Source organism: Ogataea haglerorum, assembly GCF_019207285.1.
Source record: "Ogataea haglerorum isolate 81-453-3 chromosome Unknown 81-453-3_NODE_18_length_154056_cov_99.240163, whole genome shotgun sequence".
Classification (NCBI taxonomy): domain Eukaryota; kingdom Fungi; phylum Ascomycota; class Pichiomycetes; order Pichiales; family Pichiaceae; genus Ogataea; species Ogataea haglerorum.
Window position 1 is genome coordinate 1 of NW_025065168.1, and position 26,233 is coordinate 26,233.

Sequence of the window (26,233 nt, forward strand, 5' to 3'; positions counted from 1 at the left end):
AACCAGCCTGAGAGTATCGTCCGTGATGAACAGAGAGCTTCCTGAAGGGGGCACATCTGATGTACCAATAATGAGCAGTCTGCTGTCCATGAAGCTAAATTTGGGGGTACCGCCGCTTTATATCCTCCTACGTGGGCGTCTAGGTTTCCGGTACGCGCCCGCCCTAAATGTGCTTCATGGCTGTGCACCAGAATGGCTAGCATAAAAAATAATCCTGACATCAATTTTCCTTTTATTCTAGATTTTGCCATGGAGAAACTACTTCAGTGGTCGATCGCCAACCAGTCCGATGACAAGGAATTGCGGGCCAAGACCCCAGCGCCAGACCCTGAGCTGCTGGCTCAGCTTTTTGGACAGGCCGTGGACGAGCCTACGCAGATGAAACAAAATATGGCGGTCATTACAAGCCCCGAGATCGATTTGGAGAACAAGCTCGTTGCCTTCGACAATTTCGAGATGCTGATCGAAAACCTTGACAACGCAAACAATATCGAGAACTTGAAGCTTTGGGACCCGTTGCTGCAGCAGCTCAGCAGCTCTGAGCCCAAACTCCAGGCATTCGCTTGCTCCTGTATAGGAACGGCCACGCAGAACAACCCTAAGTCGCAGCAAAACTTCCTTCAGTATGCAGAGGGCGAGAACGGGATGGCGAAGCTTGTGGAACTGGCCTCAGACAAGTCTCCAGAAACAAATCTTAAAGCTATCTATGCTCTGGCGAATATCGTGAGACACAACAAGGAAGGCGTGGAGTCTTTTGAAAAGCACAATGGATGGGACATTATTGCTCCGATTTTGAACAGCGACAAGTCTCCCGAGAAGCTGAAGCTCCGAGCGCTGTCCCTGCTGAACGCTGCGTTATCTACCCCAATCGACTCGGCCAGACTCGAAAAATTGCAGCAAGACCAGGTGGTCAAGTCGTTGCTCAGTCTCATAAAGGTAGACGGCCACATAGGATGCATAGACTCTGCCACCAACATTGTGACTACACTGATGTCTCACAAGTACAGTTTTGACGAGGAGGAGAAGAAAATGGTGGCCCAGGCCGTGGAACAACTGGAGAAGATGAAAGACCAAATATCGCACGAGGACCTGCAAATCTTGAAGTCAGTATCTTAAATCTGCGCTAACTAACCTCTAGGACGTACTCGAAAGTTGACTATCTGCGAAGCTTGAAGAAGAAACCAAGCTAGTCGAGCAACTCGTTGGGATCCGTGCTCGTAAACACTTTCCTAAGGTTCTGCTCGACGTCGGTTCTGATGAGCGATGGCGCTCTGGTCTGCAGCTTGTCAGCAAGCTGCACGAGCGTGGGGTATTTCTTGGCGAGTGTGCGTGCTGAAGAGGTAACTAGGTATTTGAACTGTTTGAGCGATTCTTGGTAGCACTCTTCGGGCGTCTGGCCGCAGCGAATGTTGCCGATGTTTGCCAGCTCCGGGTTTCTCTCGCGGGGGTCGTAGCTCTTTTGCGCGATGGTATAGCTAAAAGACCTGATCCAGTCTACGAGCTCCCGTAGACCCTTGATGGGGAAGATATGGATTCCAAAAAATACCTCTAGCTCGACCAGCTTTTTGCGCACCGTCTCGGCGGAAAGCGTGCTGTTGGCAGGGCACAGCACCCTCTGTGTCTTGTCGTTGTCCATTCTCCGCATCACCTGGCTCACAAACGCCCTATTATGTTGTGCGCGCAGCGTTTGCAAGTGTTGTTGGTAGCCGTTGATCATGAGGACAACGTTGGCGTCCTGGCGCATCCGCTTCACCTTGAGGATGATCGTGCGCAGCGTGTCGTCCTTGATCTTGTCCACGACGTCGGCAGCGTCGTAGTACAGCACGACAGTCAACTCTGTCTTCATGCACGTTTCAATGGGAACATACGTGCCTTTTTGCTCGTGGTACACGGCCTTGACCTGTCTTTTGAACTGGATAAGCGGGAGATACAGGGGCGCTGTGTCCACTTTGATTGGCGCGAGCAGGCTGTCAAAATCGGCGTTGATCTCGGCCAATTTCGCGTGCAGCCGCGTCTCGACCTCAACGCTCATTTCGGCCAGCAGCTCGTCCTTTGTTCGCTGCATCTTGTTTACCTGTTTCAGCTCCTTGCTCTTGAACTTTTTCGCGTGCTCCAGCAGCGCGTCAAGATCCCCACCGGACTCATCCGGTGCGGGAGCAGGGGCAGCACTGGCAGGTTGTTTGGCTCCTGAGGGAGTGATGGCCGTTTTTGTGCTGATATCAAAGATGCTGCCCAACTGAATATCGTCTGACGGACCCACGGGGTCTATCTCCAGGAGCGACTCGTCGCCGGCGGCGGCCGGGGAGCTGGGAAGGGCTATTTTTCTGCGTTCGCACGGCTCGTCTGGTTCGCGCTTTCGTTTCGCAGGGAGCGGGCTGGAGCTGATTTCGATGATGCTCGGGAGAGACGAGGGAGACGCCCCGGCCGCTGGTCTGCTGAGTTTGGGGGCGGGCGTTTTCACGGGCAAAAGTCGCCGCCTGGCAGGGGTTGGTGACGAGGAGACAAAGAGGTGCGACGAGCGGGACCCGGGGGGCTCCGACGACTCGAGGTCGATGATCTCCATGTAAACAAGGGAAAATAAATATTTGGCAAGAGACAGATTAGCTAAGCAGGAGAGGGAAAAGTCCCGGTTCGGCAGAAGGACGGTTACGTAATCGCAACCATCGAGCCTGCCCGAGAGCAACTTGTGCAAGTGTGTTGTGCTCGAGTTTCAGCCGTGGGGTGTCACGTTTGTCTCCGCCTCTTTTCTCCTCTTGTTCTGTGCTATTTCCGCATTAAGCGATTGCACTTCCTATTTGCCAACTTCCGGATGCAGTAACGGCCCCATTCTGTTTCGAAAAATTTCCCCTATTCTAGTAAATAGTACATACGTCTTGTTTATGTATTTCTGTCTGGGTATAATTAGCTGAAATTCAAGGCCTCATAATAAAACAAATTGCTCTTATTTTTTTTGCCAATGTCAATTCCTTTGCTGCGCACTCCTCTCATCAGACTGCTCACCGTGGTGTTGCTGGCGGGCGCAACGTTGCTGCTGCTGTTCATCATCTTCTCCGGCTCGGTCTCGTCGTCCCCTTTCAACCGCTTCTACTGGGTCCAGGCCAGAACCGGCAACCTCGACCCCAACGGAGACATCTCCAGATGGACCTTCTGGGGAATTTGCCACCCAGCCACTTACGATTCGCACTCCAACGGAAAATGCACAAGCCTGGGCCCCGCCCAGCCTATTTCTCCGTACGACAACTTCGGAAACTCTACCTCGTTGCCCCACGACTTTGTCTCCAATAGAGACACCTACTACTACCTCTCGAGATTCTCGTTCCCATTTATTCTGATTGCCCTGGTGTTTACCGGTTTCAGCCTGATGTTCTCGCTCGTCCAGCTCTGCTGGTGGCCGTTGAAGCCGGTGACCACTCTCTTCATCTGCCTAAGCGTTCTTTTCTGTACTGCCGGTGTGTGTTGTCAGACGGCAGTCTCCGTGATGGTGAGAAACAAGTTTTCCGACGCCGGCATGTCTGCCAAGGTCGGCGCGTCCATGCTCGGCATGTCCTGGGCCGCCGTTGCGTGTCTGCTGATTGTGTTCTTCCTCGCCTGCGGCAGCGGCGTTCGCAGGATGTACAAGACCCACCGAGAACAGCGCCAGCTGGAAATGGGCCAGGCCGGCCCAGCCGGGGCACCGCTCTCGCAGCCCGTGTCCGGCCCTCTTTCCGGCGACGAGGGCAACCACGGAACGCTGCCTTCCAACGAGGGTGGCATCCGGTTCTTCAAGATCAAGAGAACCCGAAAGGCCATTGACGAGGAATCCTTGTAGATCATACCTGTATAACTAGAGCTCTGCTCCAACATAATACCGAAAACTCAGTTCACCTATGTACACCTCTGCTACTCCTCCTTCTGCTCGCTCTGCTCGCTCTTCTGCTCCCGCTCGCGGAGAATTGCCTCCTGCAGCTGCTGCAGCTGCTTCTGCTTTTCCTCCGCCTTCAGCTTGAGCTCCATCTTCTTTTCCTCCATCTTGTCCTGCGCCGTCTGCAGAATCAGCTCGTTGAAGCCGCTCAGCGTGTCCTCGACGGCGTCCAGCGACGGACCCTTGTTCACCGTGCCCAGAACCACTTCCGCAACCGTTTTGTCAAACTCGCCGGAGCTAGGCTGCGAGCCCAGACCGCTCATGTCCACGCTCAGCATGTCTCTCACCGCCTGCAGCTTTCTGTCCGAGAACGCGCTGTCCACCATCTCCTTGAGCTTTTCGTCCGTCACGGCAAAATTCGCCGCCGCATTGTACAGCTCCAGCAGCTTCACCGCCTGCGCCTGCTTCTGCTCCAGCTCCCGCGCCCGCCGGTTCGCCTCCCGCTTCAGTCTCAGCTCTTCCTTTTCCTCCTCTGTGCGCGGCCGTATGAACGGGCCGTCCAGATAGCTCTCCACGGTCGGCATCGTGTACACCTCGGCGTGCGACGCTTTGTACTCGCGCGCCGCCTGCTCCACCTTCGCCTGCTCCTCTGCCCGGCGGCGTTCCCGGGCCTCCAGCCTCTCCAGACGGCTCACCTCTGTCTTGTACGACTCGGCGAGGTACTTTCTGCGGAGCTCGGCCTGTTTGATGTTGGCGCGCTGCTCGGCGGCCATTTTCTGCAGCTCAGACTCGCTCGGCGTCCGTTTAGGCGGCCTGGCCGTGCGCGACAGACGCTCCTCGGGCGTCACCACCGGCGGACGGATCAGGTCTCTTGTTGTGCCGCGGGGATGCAAGATCCCGTCGGCGTACCCCGTGTCGGGCTCTTTCTGGTACACAACGTGCTTGTACGGCTGCTTGAAAATCTCCCGTGGTTTCGGCAGAAACCCGCTTTTTCCTCCAAACCTGGCAGCTCCTTTTCCCATGGTGAAGTGGAAATTGGTAAAATTTTTTGTTCACCTACTTTTCGCGTCGATCGTCCATGAGCATCTCGGCAAGACTGTCAATTGCGTGGGAGTCGTCTCCCGCGCCGGACGAGAAGACCTCGACGATGGTGCTCAGCACGCCGAGCGAGCGCTTTGTCGACGTGCGGCCACTTTTGGCGCCCCGTGGCGGCTTCCCCTTCGAATGGGCCTTTGCGGGCTCTGCGCGGCTTCTGGCCGCTGACGGCTCGCAGATCGAGTTCTCGCACGATTTCTTCGACTCGGACTATATTAGCCGCTGGTGCGAGTGCCGGAAACGCGAGCTCGCCGGCCAGGCCGTCCAGTACCCTCTGAGAAGCGACATTCCCAAGGATGTCGGCCATTTCGAAACGTTGCAGGACGGGACTCGCCGCGAAACGGGCGCCATGCACAACGCTGCGTCGGGCAAAGTGGAGCAGTACGAGGAGCGATGGGTGACGCTCGATCCGTGGAAAACGACGCCGGAACACAAGGTGCAGGCCGAGTCGACCGTCGCGGCCGAGTCGCGGCTTTTCGACGTGAAAAGCGGCGGCGAGGGCCGGTTCCTCCGCGTCGGCAACTGGGCCCAGGGTGTGTTCTGGAACAAGGACGACCTGGACACCCCGATTTCCGTGGTGAGGGTGTTTTTCGACGGCCGTTGGACCCCTGTGCTACAGCATGGCGATTGCTCCATGTTCCCGGTGGGGGAGAACCCGCCAGTGGGGGCGACGGTTTCCAGGGGCCCTGTTGTGTGGCAGGTCTTGGAGTAGGGAGTTTTCAGCCAGTCCAACCGACTACTACATCCGTGCAAAGACAACTCGACTTGTATTTCTCTAATGATCTACTCATAAATCCTGCGGTGCGCCTCACTCTTCAGTGGTGTCCCGGCTCTTCTTCCTCTTCAAACACAAACCAGTCGTCTGGATTGTACTCCTCGGCAGCGGTCTCGCCGGAAGCCTCGACGACCTCGACCTTGGCGGAGTCGTACTCGGCCAGCGCGTCGGCGCCCTCGCCCTCCAGAGATGGGACCTTGGCGGCCTGTGGGAGCTTCCATGGCTTGGTGGCGGCCTCGGCGTCCGCGGCAGAGGCTGGAGTAGGCTTGAAAGCCTTGAGTTCTTTGACGTAGAGATCGGTCACAAGGTTGCTTCTGACGGCCGACACAGAGAGATATCTGGCATTCTGGCGGAGAACAAGCTTCTGCGGGTTAGCAATGGCACTTGGGCGAGCACGTACCGAAGACCTGGCGACAAGGTTCAACATTTTGTATCGGTCTAATTGGTGTATACGAATAGGAACGGAGAATTTTCGTTGGATGAGAGAGAAAGAAAGGGCTGCGTAACCGGCCAGCTGGCGAATCGACTACCGGGGGTGGGCACCTCTACACCGCTCAGGAGACCTAATTACTTAACCTTACTCTATTTAAAGGTCGGCGTCGTCCTCGTCAGGCAGAGGCATGGCCGCAGCCTGGTCCATCTCGGCCTGGTACTTGGCCATCAGGTCGGCGTCGACAGACACCTCCGGAGGAGCCAGGGCCGGCGACTCGACAAACTCGAGCTGGGAGTTGCCCACGAGCTTTCTGGCGAGCCACAGGAACGGCTTCTCAAAGTTGTAGTTCGACTTGGCGGAAATGTCGAAGTACTGCAGGTTCTTCTTTCTGTGGAAGGTGATGGTCTTGGCCTTGACCTTTCTCTCCTTGACGTCGACTTTGTTGCCGCACAGGACAATAGGGATGTTCTCGCACACTCTGACCAGGTCTCTGTGCCAGTTTGGAACGTTTTTGTACGTGATTCTCGAGGTGACGTCGAACATGATGATTCCGCACTGGCCGTTGATGTAGTAGCCGTCTCTCAGGCCGCCGAATTTCTCCTGTCCGGCGGTGTCCCAGACGTCGAATCTGATCTCACCGAAGTTGGTGTAGAACGACATTGGGTGGACCTCGACACCCGAGGTGGCCATGTATTTTTTTTCAAACTCACCAGTCAGGTGTCTCTTGACGAACGTGGTCTATATTTTGTTAGTGTGCCGACGCCTGCGTGCTACTTACCTTGCCGGTACCACCGTCTCCGACCAAAACGAGCTTGAATGTAGGAACTTGCTGTTGAGCCGACATATTGCTAAAATTATTGATAAACAAAGGCACGCCTTTCAGTTTTATCCAGCAAAATCAAGGAAAAATTTGTTGTGCGGGGAACGACCTTCCAAGAGCCTGCTCCAATAAATACCTACACATTGCCGGCCCGCTGTGTCTGCGGGCGCTCTATCTTCTCGCCTGTGGCCCGAGCTCTGCCACCGGCTCCGTCGCCTTCTTCCACGCGGCGATCACCCGCTTCTCCTCCACCTGGTCGTAGTACCTGGCACTCGGTGGCGGGTTGGGGAAGCCCTGCAACGTCGGTGGCGGTGGCAACTTCAGCCCGTTTTTCGGCGTGCGCGAGCCGGGCATCCCCGCGTAGTGCGTCTCCAGACTGTACTCCCACGGCAGCTCCTGGGTCTCCACCAGGCCGTTTTCGCGGGCAATCTCCTCGTAGTACTCGCAGTAAAACGTCAGGTGGTTGCGGCCCTGCAAGTGCGACTTGCGCACGCTCAGCGAGTCGTGTGTCAGGTACGACTTGCAGTAGTCGCAGTAGTACTTGGGCATGCGAAAATAATGCTCAGATCGACTTATTCAGTTTAATTTAAATAATTAAATTATTTTATTCATGTCGCTTCCTCTGGTCTACGATTCCGCCTCGAAGAAAGTGGCGCTGGCGGACGACGCGTCTGCCGCGGCGTACGAAGACCTGCAGCTGGAGGTCTCCCAGCTGAACACGCTGATCAAGGACTACGTCAGTGCCAACGTCGACGTTCCTCCGTTGCCGACAAGAGAAAACTACACCAAGAACCTGAGCATGATGATCAAAAAAATGCACGAGAGCGCGGCAGCCTCGATGAGGACCAAGAAGTACGCGGACGCAGCCAAACAGTTCGGCGTTGCGCTCGGTCTGGCGGCGGCCAGACCGAAATTCGAAAACTTCCAAATGACGGTCAGCGAGGTGCTGATCTGTCTGGTTGGGCGGTGCGACGCGAACATGATGCTCGAAAACTGGCTCGACGCGTACGTGGACGCCGAGCTGCTGTGCCAGCTCGCCGCCAACATCCCGGAAAACCATCTCCGGAAGGGTGTGTGCCAGATGAAGCTGGGCAACCTGCTCGCGGCCAAGTCCGATTTCGAAAGAGGCCTCTGTTTCAACCCGTCGCACTCCAAGCTGGCCGAGGAGCTCAAGAACTGCCAGCGTCTGATCGACGAGGAGAACGGAGAGCTGTGAGCTATATTGCGGCTGTGTAATATGCAATTTATTTTTTATTTTGTTTGCCATGTCTTCTGACGAGGTGCAAATACTCGATGTTTCCGAGCCGTCGCCGCGCCACGACGACGGCCTCGTGCGCAACCCATCCAGAAACGCCGCCGGGCCCTCTCTCGCTCTGCCCCAGACGCCTGCGATGCACCGTTTTGTTCCGCCGTATAAAAGAAAGAATGGGGTAGGAGACGAAGCGAAACGGCAAAAGCTCGAGCCGGCTTTCAAGTCGGAAGTGATCGATCTAACGTCTGACGCAGAAGAAGAGGAGCCCCCGCCACCCGATGAGAAACCCGCATACAACAAGCACGACAACGACCACAGCGACGACGTTGACCACGAGGACGACGTGGTGTTTGTCAAGTCCACTAACATCAGTCCGCCCACAGCGAAGTCTCCCGGCCAAGCGTACGCCTTTGGGGAACCGCTACCGGCCACAGTCGAGGGTTTGAGAAGCGTGCTTGTCCAGGCACGGGAGTACTTGCACAGGCTGAACGAGAACGTGAAAAAGCTGATGGAGCGGCGCACGGCGGTGATCAAGTACCTCACGACCGACGCATGCCGCAGCGACCCGAAGAAAAAAGACCATTTCCAGCGGATGGAGACGGCGATCAGCGCGAAAATAGAACGCCATTTCTTCAAAATCAGAGCTACGAGCGAGAAGATCCAGATGCTTTGCAGATACGAGCACAACTATAGCCGCCAGGCGCCGCGACCGGCCGTCAACAGCGACCCCTTGCCGATATACTATCCGCAGCCGGACCACCTAGGCTCATCCGCCAATGCCTATGATACCTACGCCTTCAACCCGTACATGCAGCGATTCAACAACTATTCGGACACAGACGATATCCAGCATCTTCTCGACACGATCAAGCCCGACGAGGCGTACGAGGACGGAGACTTTCGCGACCCTGAAGATCTGAGCGTGGCACTGCTCAAACACCAGAGAATCGGGCTTAAGTGGATGCTCAGCATGGAGGAGTCCGCCAACAAGGGCGGCATTCTTGCGGACGACATGGGATTGGGCAAGACAGTGCAGGCAATCGCGTTGATGGCTGCCAACAAGGCCGGGCCCGACGAGTGTAAGACAAACCTGGTGGTGGCACCAGTGTCGCTGCTGCAGCAGTGGGGGCAGGAGCTCGACTTCAAGCTGAAGAAACAGTCGCAGATAAGCTATTTTGTTTTCCACCAGGGCAACAAGCTGACCACGTTCAGGGAGATGACGCGGTACGACGTGGTTCTGGTGTCGTACAACACGCTCACGTCCGAGATGAAGAAACACTACCGGCTGGCTCTCGAGGAGCTCAAGAACAAGAAGGCCACTCTGCCGGAACGCGACAACGGCGGCTCGCACTACCGCTCGCCGTTCTACACTTCGGACGCCGTTTTCCACCGCATCATACTCGACGAGGCCCAGGCCATCAAGAACAAGCTCACGCAGACGTCCAAGGCGGTCGCGTTGCTGGAGTCGAAATACAAGTGGTGTCTTTCCGGTACGCCCATCCAGAACAACATCGACGAGCTGTATCCGATTTTGCGGTTTCTGAAGATCAAGCCGTACTGCGAGGAGGCGCGGTTCAAAGAGCGCATCTCGAATGCACTGCGGAACAAGTACGGCGGCGAGACGCGCGGCGTTCAGGCGGTGCAGGCTCTGCTGACGGCGATCCTGCTTCGTCGCACGAAGAAGACTTTGATCGACGGCAAGCCGATTCTGCAGCTGCCCGAGAAGCACGTCGTGGTCAACCACGTGGAGATGAAGGAGGACGAGCGCAAGTTCTACTACGACCTCGAGACGCAATCTGCCGACGCTGCCAAGAGAATCCTGGCCGGCTCGGGCGACGGCCAGAAGCACAAAGGCGGCTACAGTGCCATCCTGACGCTGTTGCTGCGGCTCAGACAGGCGTGCGACCACAAGTTTCTGGTGAAGATCGGCGAGAACAAAGAGAGAGAGTTTAAGGTGAGCACGATCAAGAACGGGTTCGAGACCGCCAAGAAGTTCGACCAGACTCTATGCGACCAGATCAACGAGCAGTGGAAAAGCGGGTTTTCGTGCCAGATGTGCTTTGACGTGATCGAGGCGGACGCAAACGTGATTCTGCTTGGAAGCTGCGGCCACGCGGTGTGCAGAGACTGTCAGGAGCAGTTTTTCGAGGACAACACAGAGACGGTCTGGAACGGGGTGCGGTCTGCGCGGTGCAAAACGTGCAACAAGGCCAGCAGCGAGAGTCTGTGTGTGGATCTTTTGGTGTTCGACTCGGTGTGCAACAAACGGCTGGATTGGAGAGACGTGCAGAGACAGTTCAACATCCAGACACAGTCGCTGAATAGCGCTCAGCGAATAGAGAAAATAAAGAGTCTGATAACCAGCGAGGGTGGTCGGCTGGAGGTTTCGGCCAAGATCGAGCGGTGCCTGGCGCTGATCAAGGACATCTTGGAGACGAAGCCGGGAGAAAAGGTGATTGTGTTTTCGCAGTTCATGGTGCTTTTTGACATTCTGGAGCTGTTTCTGCGGGACCACGGGATCGAGTATTTACGGTACGACGGGTCGATGAACGTGGAGGCCAAGAGCGCGAGCGTGGCCGCCTTCTACCAGGAGCCAAACAAAAAGGTGATGCTGCTGTCGCTCAAGGCCGGAAATGTCGGTCTGACGTTGACGTGCGCGTCGCACGTGGTCATCCTGGAGCCCTTCTGGAACCCGTTTGTGGAGAAGCAGGCCCAGGACCGTGTGCACCGGATTTCGCAGGTGCGCGAGGTGTATGTGCACCGGATCCTGATCAGGAACACGGTGGAGGACCGGATTATCGAGCTGCAGGCGGAAAAGGAGAAGCTGGTGGAGAGCGCGCTGGACCCAACGGCCCGGCAGCAGGTGAACCGGTTGAGCCGCGTGGAGCTGGGGTTCCTTTTTGGTCTGAACGGGCTGAGCAGCCTGGAAAATGTTTAAGCGGGGTACGCTGCGGGGTGCCTCGCGGGGTGTGCTGGCGGAGACCGAAAATGGTTTTTTTTTTTTTAGCCAATAGATAATAGAAGATAGGGGTGTCCACCGGGTGAGATCAGATGTCCCCAGCCCAAATGGAATCGTTCCCGACGCTGCTGACGCCGCAGACCGACATCAACAGCACGTCGCCCGCGCCCGTGCAGATCAAGGACAAGAAGGGCCGGTCCACGTCGTGTTACCTGTGCCAGAAACGAAAGCAGAAGTGCGATCAGCGCTCGCCGAGCTGCACCAACTGTGTCAAGTCGCAGACCACGTGTGTGCAGCCGCCGCGGTACGGCACCAGCAACAAGACCAACGTCAAGAGCGAGTACACGCTTTTTCTGGAGAAAAAGGTGCAGCAGCTGGAGAAGCTGCTGGAGGCCCGGAATAAGGAAGAAGCGCAAGAACCGCCGTCGAAGTACAGGAAAATCCGGCCGCTGGTGCGCACAGACGAGCCCCAGCCGTCGCTGAACCCGTACAAGGACACGCTGGGCAAGCCGTTCGACGAGTTCTTCATGGAGCACGGCGAGAGGTACGACCGCTCGATGCTGGCCGGGCTGAGGCTCAAAGAATTTTTCAGAAAAGAGCCGATTTTCGACATCGACCTGAAACTCTCGAAACAGCTTGTCGACATATACTTTGCGCTGCTGCAGTACAAGTTCCCGATGCTCAACGAGCAGGACCTGCTCAACTTCCAGAGCGACTACTACAACAGCGTGGCGCCGAGGGGTGCGGACGACTTCCACTTCAACTGTGCAAGGATGTTTCTGGTGTACACGCTGAGCTCGACGCTGCACGAGACGACGGGCAAGTACAAGGGCCCGGAGCCGCTGCGCTTCTTCTCGGCCGCGCTGCGCCACATCCTCATGTTCGAGAACGTGCACGGCACGCAGAAGATCGAGCTGCTGGTGCTGATCACGTGCAACCTGATCCGCAACGACAAGGACAGCAACGGCGTGTACGACGTCGTGCGGCAGGCGATGCAGCTGTGCATCAAGCTGCGGCTGCACAAGACCAGCAGCTACCAGAACGTGAGTCCTGCCAAGCGCGACCGGCAGATGCGGCTGTTCTGGTGCTGCTATCTGCTCGAGAAGGCCATAGCGATCGCCATCTCCAAGCCGTTCGTCCTGAAAGAGCGCCTGACGGACGCGGACCTCCCGATGTTCGAGTACGAGCCGTCCCGCGCGCAGCACCCGAAGGACAAGCTTTTCATCAACCAGATCATCAAGATTCGTCGCACAGAGGCGCGGTTCATCGAGGAGCTCAATATTCTCGGGAGCACCTCGATCACCACCAAGGACCAGCTGCCTGCGGTCGAGCGGTTTTTCCAGCAGCTGCAGGACTGGCGCAACGAGTGCCACGGCTTCAGCAGGGGCATCGAGAACGAGACTCTGAGCATCTACTACTACCGGTCTGTGCGGAACCTGATCCAGCCGTTTCTGGAGCTGCTCGACCCAGAGGACCGTCTTTTCAAGGAGTGCCAGGCCGCCGCGGGCCAGATCTGCCAGAGCATCAAGGCGTTCCACCAGAAGACCGTGCGCGGCCACTCGGTCATCAACATCCACACCGTATTCATCGCCGGGGTCACGCTGATCTACTGTCTGTGGTTGCACAGAAACCGCGACGATATGCGCCGCAAGCTGCTCGGCGACGACAAGAAGCACACGCGGCCGGTCGTGTCGGAGGCGCTGTTCGCCGGGCTCGACGACCTGCGCGCGTGCTCCGTGTCGCTGTACGTGATGTCCGAGCGCACCAAATTCGCGCTCTCGTTTCGCGAGACGTTCGAGGAGCTGATGACCGCCACGATCGGCAACCTGATTCTGCGGTGCGGGCCGGACTCGTCGGAGGTGGTGCAGGCGCCGCAGAACGCGATGCCGCCGGCCACGGTGCGCAAACCGCTCCAGCACTACACCGTCGAGTCGGAGCTCAACATGAAGCCGACCGACGCGGATCGACGCGAGGAGGAGGAGCTGTCGCAGCGGCGCGGCCAGCTCACGAGAAGCACGATCCCAAAGGGCCTGAGCCACCTGCTGATCCACTCGCCGCCGCTGCCGCCGCGGGTGACGTCGTCGCCGTCGAGCCTGCGCAGCACCGCCAACCTGTTCCATCGACCGCAGACGGCGTCGCCGCTGCCGGCGTCGCCTCAGCCACAGCTCAGAGTGCTGCAACCAGAAAACGCGTTCAGCCCGCCGCAGCTGTCGGCACAGCCGCTGGCCGGCCCAATCACGCCGGTGCCCAACATCCCCGAGATGATGCCGTTTGTCGGCCGGACCACAGCCATGATCAACAACATCTCCGTCTGGACGGGCGAGAGCGGGCAGCAGATCCCGCAGACGGGGCTGGTGATGCTGCAGGGCGCCAACAAACAGGCCAGCGCGGCGTCGCAGCTGCCGGTCTACGACGCGTGCTACGCGCAGCCCGAGGACCTGCTGTCGTGGCCGTGGCAGAACGACCAGCTCGCCGACGCGGGCGATTTCGCGTTCCTGCCCTAGCAGCGGCCACATCCGTGCACCGTGCAACACGCTCGTATATATAAAATTTCAGCCGCAAACGACCGTATAAATTAGTATTCACCGTATCCAAAACAATGAGCGTGGTTGATGGTCTTAAGTACGCGTACGGGTTCTACTACTTCCTGTTCCCGCACTACATGCTGACGAAGGGCGAGTCGTACGTGCTCCACTTCACAAATCTGATGCTGTTGCTCGTGGTGGTGTACTGCGCCAACCTTGTTATGGCGCCGGTTTTGGGCAACCTGGTGGAGTCGTCATTCAGGCCGGCTCTGGGCTGAGACGCTAGCAGGTCTAGCTGGAAACGCTTTCATTGTCCCCGATGCTAGATAGTTGTGTTTTTGAATCAGATTTAGGCTTGCCTGGGCCGCTCTCTATTTGCGAGGCCGAGTGCGTCGACCCGCACTCGGACGCGGAGATCTGTAGCTGTGTGAAGCTCGCGACGGATTCGTCCAGCAGCTGTGCCGGCACCGCGGCACCGTCTGCGGCCGGCAAGGACTCGGCTTCGCCGCCCGGGTTCGGGGCCTCTTCGGGTTTCGTGGCTCTGACCGTGTCTTCTGTCGAGAGGTCGATCAGATCGTGAGGGAACGGGTTATGCGACGACCACTTCGCGCCCGACTTTGGCGCGGGCTGCGGCTCCGCAGGCTGGTTTTCCGTCCTCTTCTCGCCGCTGAGCTGGATCTCCGGGAACCTGTCCATGTTGAAGTCGACGAGCGAGTCTTCGGACGGAAGCGACGACTTGAGGTCCACGGAGGTGCCTGTGGCCTCGGTCGGCTGCGATTGGCCCGCGTCGACCGTCACCACCGGCACGACAGGCTCCTGCGGCATCGACTTGAACGGAGAGTACATCGGGATCACGCTCGCGGTGAACTGGTCGATCGGCGGATGTATCTGCTCTGCGGGCGGGTGTTTGTAGTCTCCTTGCAAATAGAAGTCCTCTATGCCCTTGGGGATGTCGACGTCCATCATGCGGCAGATCTCGGCCGTCACCTGGTAGATGTTGGGCCGGTACGCGGGGTTTTCCTGGAGCATGATGTTGATGAGACTTTTCAGCGAAGCCGAGTATCGCGGGGCGGCCGGAAACCGGTACGCGGTGTGCAGGATGGCCAGCTCGCCGGCCGTTTCGAACGGGGTGATGTAGTAGCATAGTTTGTACAGGAAAATGCCGAGAGCCCAGATGTCCGATTTCTCGTCGATTGGCAGCCCGCGGTACAGGTCGATCATCTCCGGGGGCCGGTACTGCGGCGTCGTCTGTCGCAGCAGGTCGTTTGTGAGGATCTGGAACTCCTGCTGGTTGCGCGGCGGACGCAGCACGGGACACGTGGACCCGAAGTCGCACAGCTTGAAGGTGTATTTATCGTCGATGAGCACGTTTTCTATCTTAATGTCTCTGTGGATCAGCTTGAGTCTGTGCATCGCGTAGACTCCCTGCGAGATGTCGAGCATGATCTTGAGAATTTCCGGCTCCGTCAGCTTGGTGCTCAGCCGCGCATTCATGTGATCCAGCAGCGACTTGTTCGAGCACAGTTCCATCAGCACCAGCACCTCGTAGCAGTGGGTTTTTGGCACCCGTGACGCGTGCGAGTCCAGGTACTTGACCACGTAGTCGCAATGCGCCAGCCTCTGCATCACCTCGACCTCGGCGCGCAGCAAATTGAGCCCCTGTTTGTTGGGCACCACCACCCGCTTGAGACAGGCAAACTCCGGCTTTTCGCTGATCTGGACCAGATACACGTGCGCAAACCCGCCGGCAGAGATGTAGTTGACGATTTTCGCCTTGTGCGAGCCCACCTGGAGTTCTGTTCCCGCAGGCAGCCGCTCCAAAACTGGGGGTTCTGACATTGCAATAAAAAGAATATTTTTCTGGCCACAATTATTGGATAGAAAACTGGCTACGAGACCGAGTCAGCGGACTTTGTGATATTTGGCAGTTTTTCTGATCCTGCTATTTACACAGCGCTCGTGTGGCGGCGATTCGAGATCAAAAGGCCGCACATAATTCTCACCACCAAATTATTTAATTTTCTCATGAACCTCTCGCTTCTGGACCCCTTCGCCGTGGCCAAAGAATACCCGGACACGCTCGCGCAGACGCTCGCGTACGGCCACTCCACGCAGGTGCGGTACAGCTACAAGGGCGACTACCTCGCTTCGGGGCTTGTCGACGGCATTATTCTCATCATCGACACAGACACAAACAGCACGATCCAGGTGCTCCGCGACCACACGCGGGCCATCACGTCGCTGAACTGGTCGCCCTGCGGACGGTACCTGCTCTCCTCGTCCAAGGACTGGAAAGTGAACCTGTGGGACCTCGGTACTTGCAAGGTGATCCGGAGCTACAATTTCGAAGGGCCTGTCTGGTGCAGCGTGATGAACCCGCAGAACCACTTCCAGTTTGTTGCTGCGCTGGTCGACAACGACCCTGTCTTTGCAGACCTCGAGCACGAGCCGAAAATCACCAAGCTGGACACCACTCCGCTCGGCCAGCCGAACACAGTTAAACAGTCTACGCTCACGGCTACAATGACCCCAGACAGCAACTACATCCTCACAGGGACCAGCAAGGGCTGGCTGAACGTGATAGATACGCGCAGTCTGCAAATCGTGCGCTCGCTGAGCGTTTGCAGCTCGAACATAAAAAATATAGAGATCTCGCCCAACTGCTCGAAGCTGGCCGTCAACTCGAGCGACAGGATCATCAGACAGTACACGATGCCCGACACCTCTGTTTCGGCGGAAACCTGGGAGTTTGAGCTCAAAAACCGGTACCAGGACGCTGTGAACCGGCTGCAGTGGAACGCGCTGAAGTTCAACCATAACTCGGAGTACATGTGTGCTTCGACGCTCGGCGCAACGCATGACGTGTACATCTGGGAAACAGGTATGGGGTCGCTGGTGAAGATCCTGGAGGGCTCCAACGACGAGCTGCTGGCTGTGGACTGGAACTACCGCAAGTGCTCCATCGTGGCTACCACGATGGACACCGGCACGCTTTTCATCTGGTCGGTGGTGATTCCGCAGAAGTGGAGCGCCCTGGCGCCCGACTTCGAGGAGATCGAGGAGAATATCGACTATGAAGAGAAAGAGGACGAGTTCGACTACGTCGACGAGGACGACATGAACAAGCAGATCGAGGAAGAGGGCGACGAGATCGACGTGATCCAGCGCGAGGAGGTCGACGCGCGCGGGTTCCCGTTTGTGGACTCGTTTGTGATCGAGAGCGTTCCTGTTTCCGAGTGATTCAGCAGCACCCTCTCGCGTTAGGAGACGCTAGCGTGATGGCGTCGTAGCTGAGGTCGCCGTACTGCACGCCGCTGGCCGGGTCCTCTGGGTCGATCTGGCCGAGCTCGATTTTCGTCACCAGCGAGCCGGCCACGCTCTCGAACACGGCGTCCACATTTAGGTTGTCCAGGGCGCTGGTCGCGACGAACTCGACGGTTCGTCCCAGCAGCACAGCACTGCTGTCCACCAGGCCGGCAATCTCGCTCTTGGGAACCGCTTGCGGCAGGTCGTTCTTGCTGCCGACGAGCAGCACGCACGAGTCCGGCGGGGTCATATTTTTCACGTCCTGCATGAACTCTGAAACGGCCTGGAAGCTGGGTCTGGAGCTGAGATCAAAGACCACCACGACGCCGCTGGCGCCGCGATAGTACGACCGCGTGAGCGCGCGGAACCGCTCCTGGCCCGCGGTGTCCCATATCTGCAACTTCACGCGCGTGCTGCCGTCCACGAGGGCCACTCTGGACGCAAACCCGACGCCGATGGTCTGCGACACGGCCCGCCAGTCCCGCGAGACGTACCGGTGGAGCAGCGAGGACTTGCCGGACCCGGACGAGCCAATCAGAACGACTTTTGCCAGGTACTCGTATTGGTCGCGCGTCCGCGGGATGGCGGACCGCGAATCGAGCGAGGACAAACTGGTCTTTTTCATGTAAAACAAATAAATATACACACACGGCTGTGCAGAGAGGAGAGATATTAACATTATTTCCATTTATTACTCTATCAGTTCTTGAAAACGGACGCATCGTGGGTCTTGGCGTATCTGCCCGAAGGGTCCTCGTGGCAGCCCCACTCGGCCTTAGGCACCCATCTCATGACAGTGGAGCCGGCGGCCTTGCTTGGGAACAGCTCGTCGAACTTGCAGCGGTAGAAGTAGGCCTCCTTGGTGGTTGGGATGTCGTCGCCCCATTCTGGCTTAGGGTGAGCAAACTCCTCGTCGGAGACGGATTTCTCCGCAAGCTCCTTCAGCCCGTCGATCCAGGAGTAGCCCACGCCGTCGGAGAACTGCTCCTTCTGCCTCCAAAGAATCTCGTCCGGCAGGTATGGCTTGGCAGACGGGTCGTCGCTGGTGTCGAACGCCTTTCTCAGGATGTACTTCTCGATTCTGCCCGTCTCAGGCACAATCAGCTTCTCCTTCGGGTCGATGTTCATGCACAGCTCCAGGAACTGCTTGTCCAGGAACGGCACACGGGCCTCGAGCCCCCAGGCCATGGTGGACTTGTTGGCTCTCAGACAGTCGGCGTAATGCAGGTTCTTGACTCTCTTGACGCATTCGGTGTGGAACTCCTCAGGAGACGGAGCGGACGCAAAGTACAGATAGCCACCAAAGATCTCGTCGGAGCCCTCGCCAGACAGCACCATCTTGACACCCTGCGCCTTGATCTTTCTCGAGAGCAGGTACATAGGGGTCGACGCGCGGATCGTCGTGACGTCGTAGGTCTCCAGATGGTAAATGACGTCCGAGAGAGCGTCGAAGCCTTCCTCCACGGTGAAGGTGTGCTCGTGGTGGATCGTTCCGATGAACTTGGCCACCTTCTTGGCAGCCACGAGGTCCGGCGCGCCCGGCAGACCGATCGCGTACGAGTGCAGCTTGGTCCAGCCCGAGAGAGCGAGTTTCCCGTCGTCGTCCACACCGGTCAGCGTGTGCGACGCGTCGATGCCCTCGGTGTGAGAATCGGCCTCCTTGGCGGCCTTGGCGGTCTCTCGGGCGGCAATCGAAGCGATCAGCGACGAGTCCAGGCCGCCGGAAAGCAGCACACCAAACGGAACCTCTGCCATGAGCCGCTTTCTCACGGCCATCTCCAGCGTCTCTCTCACCTTCTTGTAGTCGACCGGGTTGGTTGGGATTTTCTCACCGTCCCACCACGAAGGCGTGAAGTACCTGGTGAGCTGGTCGGTCTTCGAGTCGTACACGTGACCTGGAGGGAAGTGCGTGATCTGGTCGCACTCGTCGGTCAGACATTTCAGCTCCGAGGCGAAAAACACCGTTCCAGGCCTGCTGGACGAGCGGCCCATGTACAGCGTCGTGATACCAATAGGGTCTCTGGAAGCGATGACTCTGTCCTCCTGCTTGTCGTAGAGCACCCACGCAAACATGCCGTCCAGATGCTTAGGGGCGTCCACGTCGTACTTCTGGAACAGCGGAATGATAGGCTCGCAGTCAGACAGAGTCTTGAACTTGTAGTCCTTGAACTCCTCTCTAATGTGGATGTGGTTGTAGATCTCGCCGTTGACGGCAAGAGTGTATCTCTCGTCCGGAGAGGTGATTGGCTGGGCGCCGGAATCCAGGCCAACGATGGCCAGTCTCTCGTGGCACAGGATCGTGTTGTTGACGATCTTGTTGCCCGACCAGTCCGGGCCTCTGTGTCTGATTCTCTTCGAGTATTGCAGGGCCTTGCCCTTGAAGGCCTCCACCTCCTCGACGTTGTAAGCAGCAAAGATACCACACATGTTGAAGATGTTTTTCTCGTGAAAAATTATTTATTTAGTCATCGTCGTGCAAAGACGAAACAGAGATAGCGAACTTTTGGGGCTGATTATGCGAGTAGCAGAAATCTGAGCCTGGTTCGGCGCGTGTGCGGTCTGGCGACTGCGCATGGGCCACGCTGCCCTCCAGAGAGCCTGCGGAGCACGGCCGTCGCAGGGACATCCGCAACTGGCACCGCAACAAGTTCCCTGTCGTGTTACCCGGTGCGATAAGAAAGATGTCGGAGTAGCTCGCGATACGAACTCGCCGCGCAACAAGGGGCTCTGGGAGTCTGTTTGTGGAGGGACGAGGGCGGCAGAGCGTATTTCTCTCGACCCAGAGCTCCACCCCACTGGTTCCCGCGATGTAGTTCTCCTCAGCGACGTCAACTGCAGCCACGGATCGGCATAGTATCAATTCCGGCTGGCCATAGCATGCTTTCGACGGCAGCCTCCGTCTACACAGCGGGAAGGCGGCATCCCCCGCCTGTTTTCCATCTCCTGCCATAAAACATGTATCAAAAAATTGTTTGCATGCTTAAATTTGTTCGCCCCCTATCGTATATCTCTAGAACAAATAAGATGAGTGTCTCTGAATCCATCAAGCCGCTTTTTGCACAGATCGATAAGCTCAAGCCGGAGTACGTCAACAGATTGGCGCAGGCGGTCGCCATTCCCTCTGTTTCCAGCGACGAGTCGCTCAGACCACAGGTGTTTGCCATGGCCGATTTCCTAAAGAAACAGCTGGAGTCGCTCGGTGCTGAGGACATCCAGCTGCGCGACCTGGGAACCCAGCCGCCACCGGTGGCGGATCCAAAATTACAATTGCCTCCAATTGTATTGGCTCGTTTCGGCAAGAACCCAGCAAAAAAAACCGTTTTGGTGTACGGCCACTACGACGTCCAGCCGGCGCTGCTGGAGGACGGCTGGAACTCAGACCCTTTCAAGCTCGTTGAGAAGAACGGCAAGCTGTACGGCCGTGGCTCCACAGACGACAAGGGTCCTGTCATGGGCTGGCTCAATGCCGTCGAGGCCCACAACAAGGCCGGCATGGAGCTGCCAGTCAACCTCGTCTGCTGCTTCGAAGGCATGGAGGAGAGCGGCTCGCTGGGTCTGGACGAGCTTGTCGCCCAGGAGGCAGACAAGTACTTCAAGGGCGTCGACACCGTCTGTATCTCGGACAACTACTGGCTCGGAACCAAAAAACCGGTTCTCACCTACGGCCTTCGTGGATGCAGCTACTACCAGATCACCGTGAGCGGGCCGGGCGCAGATTTGCACTCGGGCATTTTTGGAGGCGTGATTCACGAGCCAATGACCGACCTATTCAACGTCATGTCCAAGCTGGTCGACACCCAGGGCAATATCCAGATTCCTGGCGTCAACGAGATGGTGGCTCCGCTCACAGAGAAGGAGGAGAAGCTGTACGAGAAGATCGACTTCGACGTGGACGAGCTGAACCTTGCTTCTGGCTCAAACACCGCCATCTACCAGGACAAAAAGAACATCCTTATGCACAGATGGAGATACCCTTCGTTGTCGCTGCACGGAATTGAGGGCGCTTTCTCTGGAGGAGGAGCCAAAACGGTGATTCCAGCCAAGGTCGTTGGAAAGTTCTCCATCAGAACTGTTCCGGACATGGACCCACGCAAGCTGGACGAGTATGTGTTCAAATTCTGCAAGGAGAAGTTTGCCGAGCTCAAGTCTCCAAACAGCTTCAATGTCGAGCTGATCCACGACGGCAACTACTGGGTTAGTGATCCGTTTAATGAGGCTTTTACTGCTGCTAGAAAGGCCACACAGCTCGTCTGGAATGTCGACCCTGATCTCACCAGAGAAGGTGGCTCCATTCCGATCACGCTGACTTTCGAAGAGCAACTCAAGACCGACGTTTTGCTGCTTCCAATGGGAAAGGGCGATGACGGAGCACACTCGATTAACGAGAAGATTGACGTCGCTAATTATCTGGAAGGTGTCAAGACGTTGAGTGCTTACTTGCACTACTACGCTGCAGGAAAGGACAGCGAGTAGCTGCGTGGGATAACACTAAAGGCGATAAGTCAGCCATATAGTGAGAACCTAGGCATTTTCGCGGACTTGCGGTCGATTCCTGACAAGGACTGCTCCGCAGTGCTAAAATAAGTAAACGGCTACGAAACCGAAATATGCTAATAAAGGATTAAAAAATTTCAAAAAAATATTTAAAAAAAAATAAAAAAAATTATTAGTTCAACTTCATGACGACCAGACAGTCTCAGGTCGCTCTGATCTGCCTGAAAAAAGAGTTTCTAAGCGGAGCTCCCGAGGAGCGGCCCATTAAGCTGCTGATCAATGGCCAGTACGCAAAGCTGACCGGCACTGAACTGCGCCAGATCTTTCATGATCATAGTATTCTTGAGCTGTGCGAGGTCGAACACTTGGGGCAAGAGCAGCTGCGAAGCGTCGTTGACCAGATTGCAGATAAAATCATCAGCGTCTCTGAAGAGCTGTCTTATTTCTCGGCCATCTTGCTGCTCCAGATCTTCGTCCAGACCAACTTCACAGGTCCTAGACTGCCTCGAGTAGACGAGTTGGGCTTTCTCGTAAGGCTGACCTCCTCCACCCCAGCAGTTCTGTCTCTTCTTTCTCTGTCAGGACAGCGGCCCAGCAAACTTGTGGACTGGCCCTTGCTTCTTATTTTGTCGCTGCGTCTCTTTGAGAAGCTGCAACGCTGTCCGATCAGTCTTGTTGGAGAAAACCAGTCCCTTGAGCCTGAGGCTGCCATCAGCCAATCAAACATCCCAGAATTTACCGAGGACAATTACGTCCAAGCCGCTCTGTGCTGGTGGCGGGCAAGAGCACTCCAGGTCCAGCAGTCGCTGTTTCACGACGCAAATCCAGTGCTGTCTACACTTACGTTCTCGCTGCTCTGTCCGTCTCTGGTGGCAGCCCTAATGGACAACACAGATGTCAACACTGCCCCAAACCAGTACACACTGGTTTTGTACCACCTGGAGCGAGCCAGAGCTGCGCTGGGCGCCGGCTCAGAGACCCAGGCCTCAGAAAGCCTGGCCAGGGCGAAATCTGCTTCAGGGCTGCAGTTTGTGCTCACAGGCTGCAAGGCCAAGCGGACCAGGTTCCAGGAGAAGGCTTTTGCCGCACTGGCTGTTCTGGCCCGCTCGCAGGACACGCTGTTGCGCGTTGGCTCGGAAAGCAGGCACAATCCGCAGGAGGTGGCTCTGAACGACGACCTCTTTTTGGAGCGGTTGCGGTTCGAAAATCTAGGAGACGATCAGGCCTTGGAAGAGCTCGGCGACGGGAAGCGTGTCAAGATTGACTTCCCGAACTACGAGTCTGCCGAGGACCAGGAAGCAAAGCTGCTCCCGATCGCTGTCAAGGAAGACGACATCCCTGCACCACTGCGGTCGCTGGACCCGAATAGCCAGCCGGCGCTCGCCGATCTCGACAGCGTGCAGCTTTTGCTGCGCCTGGAGACCATCCGTGCGAACACGCCGGCCAATAACGCGCTCGTGGGCGAGGAGCTGAGGGCGCTGGTGGAAAGAGTGCTGTTTTCTCCGCCGGGGAGCGTCAACTGGCTCGTTTTCAGCAACGCTCTGTGGCAGCGGTCTCTGCTCGAAACGTCCAGGCCAAAAACCGTGGAGAGAGGAGTTTTGCAGCTTTATTCGCTTGTCGAGGAGCTCGGCGTGCACGCGGAGCAGACCGCCCGGCTGTTCCCGAAAAGTAAAGAGGAGGAGCAGTTTCCGCAAATGTTCGCAGCCTCGGATCTCCGAGACGACACTACCCTAATAAATGCCGTGAGATCGCAGTACGTCTACGCTTTGCCGCTAAGCCCCAAATGGTCGCTGGACTCCCGACTGGCGGAGAAGCTCCTCGAGCTCGGGTCCGTCAAGTCTGCGCTCGAGATCTACGAAAGACTGCAGCTGTGGACGGACGCCGCCCTGTGCTACGGCTCGATGGGAAACGAGAGCAAGGCCGAGGAGCTGGTCCTGCGGCAGCTCGCCGAGTCGCCCGACGACGCGCGCGCGGTGTGCGTGCTCGGCGACGTGCGCCAGGACCCGGCGCTGTGGGAGAAGGCGTGGCAGCTCGGCCGCTACGCCAACGCAAAACGCTCGCTCGCCAAGTACTGCTACCGGCGCCCGGACGGGTCACGTGACTGCCGCGCGGCGATCGGCCACCAGTACGACTGCGTGCGTGCGAACCCGCTCAACTTCGAGAACTGGTACTTCTACGGGTGTCTGGGGCTGGAGACGGAGGACTACGAGCTGGCCGCGGAGGCGTTCACGCGGTGCGTTGCGCTGGACGACAGCAGCCAGTACGCGTGGTCGAACCTGGCGTCGGCGCTGCTGCGGCTGGACAAGCTGAAGGAGGCGTTCACGGCGTTGCAGCGGGCCGTCAGCTCAGGCGACACGGAGAAGGCCTCGTGGAAGATCTGGGAGAACTACCTGATTGTGGCGGTGAAGCTGGGCCGCTGGGACGAGGTGCTTCTTGCGTCGCGCACTCTGCTGGACACGCGGAAGCTCGACGGAGACGGGTCGCTGGATATCCCGATTTTGGAGAAACTGGCCGGGCTGCTTGTTGCCGAGCCGTACGACGCGGATGCGCGGCAGACGCATTTCCAGCGAACGTGTGTCAAGTTTCTGTGCCAGGAGGTGCCGGCCGTGGTGAACTACAGTGCACGCGTGTGGCGCATTGTGGCTAAGGTCGACTTGTGGCGCAAGAAGCCATGGCTGGCTCTCGAAGACTACGAGAAGGCGTACCGCGCGGCGATCAGCCGGCCGGAGCTCGAGGCGGACCAGGACGCCTGGCGCGAGGCGGTGGCGGCGTGCGAGGACCTGGTGTCTGCGTACGAGAATTTCGGCGAGCTGCCGGGGAAACACGGTGCCGGAGACGTGGTGTGCAAGGATTGGCGGTTCAAGGCGCGGTCGACGGTGCGGTCGCTGCTGTCGAAGGGCAAGGTGTGGGAGGACACGGCGGAATATGTGAGGTTGCAGGAGTTGAGAGATGAGACGAAAAATAAATAGACATAGCTAGAAAATGGTGGCATGAAGTGAAGATTGGGGAAAAAATTAACTTCCAACAAAATAAAATAAAAAATGGTAGCAATATTCAGCAGCCACAAATGGCTTCTCACGAGCACGCACTGTAGATCTTCTTCTTCCGCCGCTTTGGCTTCTCTCTCACAGGACTCCTCTCCTTCCCGAACGAGGCAGACTGTCTGAGCTCTGCCTCGGCAGAGATCGTGTCGTAGTCGGTAATCGAGAGCATGAGCGTGAACTTTGTCCGCGCCAGCACCCAAGTCTTGTGGACGGTGTGCGGCAGAACGTCCTCGTTGAACGCCTTGTCGAGGAACCGCAGTAAGTTCGACACCGCCAGCCGGCTGGCGTCGGAGTACTCGACCCGCAGCCCCCACACAAAAATGTAGAATATGAGCACGTACAACGAGCCCAGGTTCTTGGCCTCCTTGCACAGAAGCCCAATGACCGCCAGATCGACGTGTGCGGCAAACAGCAGCAGCGGGTACTCAATATAGCTGACCAGGGGCGTGATTGCGAGCGACAGCGGGTGTTTGGGAAACGCCTCGATGATGCAGTAGTTGGTGAGGTTGAGCAGCGAGTACGCGGCAAACGGGAAGACCTTGAGCATGTTGGTTGGCGTCGTCAGCCACAGACACGCATAGACTAGCAGGTGCGTGTTTTCCGACTTGAGAATCTCCGCCAGCGGGACTGTGTGGTAGTCCATCTGGTGAGACTTGACAGAGCTCGAGGGAGCAGCCACCATCAGCTCTGGGTCCAGAATGTGTCTTCTGTACACGACGAGCGAGTACGTGCAGATCGAACCCGCCAGCGAGAGGTTGTACCAGGGCACAGACGCAAAGATCAGGGAGGCTGGACTGAGGAATCTGCAGAAGTGCATCACCGCACCCAGAAACGTGACAAAGTGAGAGAAAATCCATATGTATTGCAAGCTGTCGTCGGGGAAGATGTTGAGCACGGACTCGGAGGCACGCTTCCAGGGAATCAGCGCCGCCAGGCCGGCTACTTTGTCTATAATCCCACTCTTCATAATAGCAAAGGTTGAAGAGTTTTTTGGTCCAGCGGGTGTCAGAAATATGGCGGCAGAATTAGGTAAGCCACGCGGCCGGGGCGAATATATACAGGGCAAGCCAGACACCCGCAGACAACCGGCTGGCAGCTGGCAGGCCGCTCATTCCTTCAGCAGCGGCGTGTCTGGCTCTGCCTTCTGTGGAGCGTCCTTGGCGTGGTGGCCGATCAGATCGCGCAGTTTTTCGGGAATATCCTCGAACGCAAGGTCTTCGGGCGTCACAGTGACGCTCTCGCCTTTCAACGCCAGGATGTCTTCGATGTTTATGCGGCGATCAGAGAAAATCTGGAGTTAGTCTGGAGTACCAGGGAAAACGTACCTTTAGATGATCAGCAATCAAATGTCTGTTTTTGCAGCCCGGACACTGCACCAGAACGGTTCCGGAGGTGTACGCCTGTTTGGAGATAATATGGGACGACCTCTCATGGCACTTTTTGCACGTGAAAGCCAGCATCAGCATCGGTTTCTCCATCTTGATGGTCGACGATTGCGGGCGCAAGGCAAAGACAACGGTTGGTCTGATAGCCGGACGCGGAAATGGAAGCCTCGAAATAAGAGGGGCCGGTGACCTCAGGATCCTGGTTCCGACGGCTGCCGTTCTGGCTATTTTGAAAATGCTCCACATGAACTAGAAATAAATAAAAAAATAAAATAATAATGCAAGAGTGAAAAATTAGAAAAAT

At 57.2% G+C, this 26,233-nt stretch overlaps 20 protein-coding genes across 20 annotated transcripts; 8 read left to right on the forward strand and 12 right to left on the reverse strand.

The window, feature by feature from the left end:
- On the forward strand, window positions 1-1,116 carry KL911_005008 (uncharacterized protein; the record flags this gene model as incomplete). Its single annotated transcript, XM_043200363.1, has 1 exon — window positions 192-1,116. A coding segment is annotated over one exon (925 nt), but the record flags the coding sequence as incomplete, so codon positions are not given.
- A 70-nt stretch (window positions 1,117-1,186) lies between these two features.
- KL911_005009 (uncharacterized protein) lies at window positions 1,187-2,563 on the reverse strand (the record flags this gene model as incomplete). Its single annotated transcript, XM_043200364.1, has 1 exon — window positions 1,187-2,563. The coding sequence occupies one exon, from the start codon at window positions 2,561-2,563 to the stop codon at window positions 1,187-1,189; it is 1,377 nt and encodes a 458-aa protein (XP_043052154.1).
- A 396-nt stretch (window positions 2,564-2,959) lies between these two features.
- KL911_005010 (uncharacterized protein) lies at window positions 2,960-3,843 on the reverse strand (the record flags this gene model as incomplete). The annotated part of the gene is made up of 2 exons (XM_043200366.1): window positions 2,960-3,358; window positions 3,466-3,843. The coding sequence occupies 2 exons, from the start codon at window positions 3,841-3,843 to the stop codon at window positions 2,960-2,962; spliced, it is 777 nt and encodes a 258-aa protein (XP_043052155.1).
- Window positions 3,844-3,879: 36 nt separating this feature from the next.
- Window positions 3,880-4,863, reverse strand: KL911_005011 (uncharacterized protein; the record flags this gene model as incomplete). The annotated part of the gene is made up of 1 exon (XM_043200367.1): window positions 3,880-4,863. The coding sequence occupies one exon, from the start codon at window positions 4,861-4,863 to the stop codon at window positions 3,880-3,882; it is 984 nt and encodes a 327-aa protein (XP_043052156.1).
- Window positions 4,864-4,919: 56 nt separating this feature from the next.
- KL911_005012 (uncharacterized protein) lies at window positions 4,920-5,648 on the forward strand (the record flags this gene model as incomplete). The annotated part of the gene is made up of 1 exon (XM_043200368.1): window positions 4,920-5,648. The coding sequence occupies one exon, from the start codon at window positions 4,920-4,922 to the stop codon at window positions 5,646-5,648; it is 729 nt and encodes a 242-aa protein (XP_043052157.1).
- A 103-nt stretch (window positions 5,649-5,751) lies between these two features.
- On the reverse strand, window positions 5,752-6,138 carry KL911_005013 (uncharacterized protein; the record flags this gene model as incomplete). The annotated part of the gene is made up of 1 exon (XM_043200369.1): window positions 5,752-6,138. The coding sequence occupies one exon, from the start codon at window positions 6,136-6,138 to the stop codon at window positions 5,752-5,754; it is 387 nt and encodes a 128-aa protein (XP_043052158.1).
- Window positions 6,139-6,297: 159 nt separating this feature from the next.
- Window positions 6,298-6,988, reverse strand: KL911_005014 (uncharacterized protein; the record flags this gene model as incomplete). Its single annotated transcript, XM_043200370.1, has 2 exons — window positions 6,298-6,772; window positions 6,906-6,988. 2 exons carry the CDS (start codon window positions 6,986-6,988, stop codon window positions 6,298-6,300), a joined length of 558 nt encoding a protein of 185 aa, XP_043052159.1.
- A 147-nt stretch (window positions 6,989-7,135) lies between these two features.
- Window positions 7,136-7,513, reverse strand: KL911_005015 (uncharacterized protein; the record flags this gene model as incomplete). The annotated part of the gene is made up of 1 exon (XM_043200371.1): window positions 7,136-7,513. One exon carries the CDS (start codon window positions 7,511-7,513, stop codon window positions 7,136-7,138), a length of 378 nt encoding a protein of 125 aa, XP_043052160.1.
- A 61-nt stretch (window positions 7,514-7,574) lies between these two features.
- Window positions 7,575-8,180, forward strand: KL911_005016 (uncharacterized protein; the record flags this gene model as incomplete). The annotated part of the gene is made up of 1 exon (XM_043200372.1): window positions 7,575-8,180. One exon carries the CDS (start codon window positions 7,575-7,577, stop codon window positions 8,178-8,180), a length of 606 nt encoding a protein of 201 aa, XP_043052161.1.
- Window positions 8,181-8,229: 49 nt separating this feature from the next.
- On the forward strand, window positions 8,230-11,154 carry KL911_005017 (uncharacterized protein; the record flags this gene model as incomplete). The annotated part of the gene is made up of 1 exon (XM_043200373.1): window positions 8,230-11,154. One exon carries the CDS (start codon window positions 8,230-8,232, stop codon window positions 11,152-11,154), a length of 2,925 nt encoding a protein of 974 aa, XP_043052162.1.
- A 128-nt stretch (window positions 11,155-11,282) lies between these two features.
- Window positions 11,283-13,723, forward strand: KL911_005018 (uncharacterized protein; the record flags this gene model as incomplete). The annotated part of the gene is made up of 2 exons (XM_043200374.1): window positions 11,283-11,515; window positions 11,593-13,723. 2 exons carry the CDS (start codon window positions 11,283-11,285, stop codon window positions 13,721-13,723), a joined length of 2,364 nt encoding a protein of 787 aa, XP_043052163.1.
- Window positions 13,724-13,991: 268 nt separating this feature from the next.
- On the reverse strand, window positions 13,992-15,539 carry KL911_005019 (uncharacterized protein; the record flags this gene model as incomplete). The annotated part of the gene is made up of 1 exon (XM_043200375.1): window positions 13,992-15,539. The coding sequence occupies one exon, from the start codon at window positions 15,537-15,539 to the stop codon at window positions 13,992-13,994; it is 1,548 nt and encodes a 515-aa protein (XP_043052164.1).
- Window positions 15,540-15,725: 186 nt separating this feature from the next.
- Window positions 15,726-16,940, forward strand: KL911_005020 (uncharacterized protein; the record flags this gene model as incomplete). The annotated part of the gene is made up of 1 exon (XM_043200377.1): window positions 15,726-16,940. One exon carries the CDS (start codon window positions 15,726-15,728, stop codon window positions 16,938-16,940), a length of 1,215 nt encoding a protein of 404 aa, XP_043052165.1.
- Window position 16,941: 1 nt separating this feature from the next.
- KL911_005021 (uncharacterized protein) lies at window positions 16,942-17,631 on the reverse strand (the record flags this gene model as incomplete). Its single annotated transcript, XM_043200378.1, has 1 exon — window positions 16,942-17,631. One exon carries the CDS (start codon window positions 17,629-17,631, stop codon window positions 16,942-16,944), a length of 690 nt encoding a protein of 229 aa, XP_043052166.1.
- Window positions 17,632-17,705: 74 nt separating this feature from the next.
- KL911_005022 (uncharacterized protein) lies at window positions 17,706-19,433 on the reverse strand (the record flags this gene model as incomplete). The annotated part of the gene is made up of 1 exon (XM_043200379.1): window positions 17,706-19,433. One exon carries the CDS (start codon window positions 19,431-19,433, stop codon window positions 17,706-17,708), a length of 1,728 nt encoding a protein of 575 aa, XP_043052167.1.
- Window positions 19,434-19,467: 34 nt separating this feature from the next.
- On the reverse strand, window positions 19,468-19,956 carry KL911_005023 (uncharacterized protein; the record flags this gene model as incomplete). Its single annotated transcript, XM_043200380.1, has 1 exon — window positions 19,468-19,956. The coding sequence occupies one exon, from the start codon at window positions 19,954-19,956 to the stop codon at window positions 19,468-19,470; it is 489 nt and encodes a 162-aa protein (XP_043052168.1).
- A 74-nt stretch (window positions 19,957-20,030) lies between these two features.
- Window positions 20,031-21,479, forward strand: KL911_005024 (uncharacterized protein; the record flags this gene model as incomplete). Its single annotated transcript, XM_043200381.1, has 1 exon — window positions 20,031-21,479. One exon carries the CDS (start codon window positions 20,031-20,033, stop codon window positions 21,477-21,479), a length of 1,449 nt encoding a protein of 482 aa, XP_043052169.1.
- Window positions 21,480-21,685: 206 nt separating this feature from the next.
- On the forward strand, window positions 21,686-24,469 carry KL911_005025 (uncharacterized protein; the record flags this gene model as incomplete). Its single annotated transcript, XM_043200382.1, has 1 exon — window positions 21,686-24,469. The coding sequence occupies one exon, from the start codon at window positions 21,686-21,688 to the stop codon at window positions 24,467-24,469; it is 2,784 nt and encodes a 927-aa protein (XP_043052170.1).
- Window positions 24,470-24,575: 106 nt separating this feature from the next.
- KL911_005026 (uncharacterized protein) lies at window positions 24,576-25,511 on the reverse strand (the record flags this gene model as incomplete). Its single annotated transcript, XM_043200383.1, has 2 exons — window positions 24,576-25,338; window positions 25,444-25,511. 2 exons carry the CDS (start codon window positions 25,509-25,511, stop codon window positions 24,576-24,578), a joined length of 831 nt encoding a protein of 276 aa, XP_043052171.1.
- A 141-nt stretch (window positions 25,512-25,652) lies between these two features.
- On the reverse strand, window positions 25,653-26,175 carry KL911_005027 (uncharacterized protein; the record flags this gene model as incomplete). The annotated part of the gene is made up of 2 exons (XM_043200384.1): window positions 25,653-25,835; window positions 25,921-26,175. The coding sequence occupies 2 exons, from the start codon at window positions 26,173-26,175 to the stop codon at window positions 25,653-25,655; spliced, it is 438 nt and encodes a 145-aa protein (XP_043052172.1).
- Window positions 26,176-26,233: the final 58 nt, after the last annotated feature.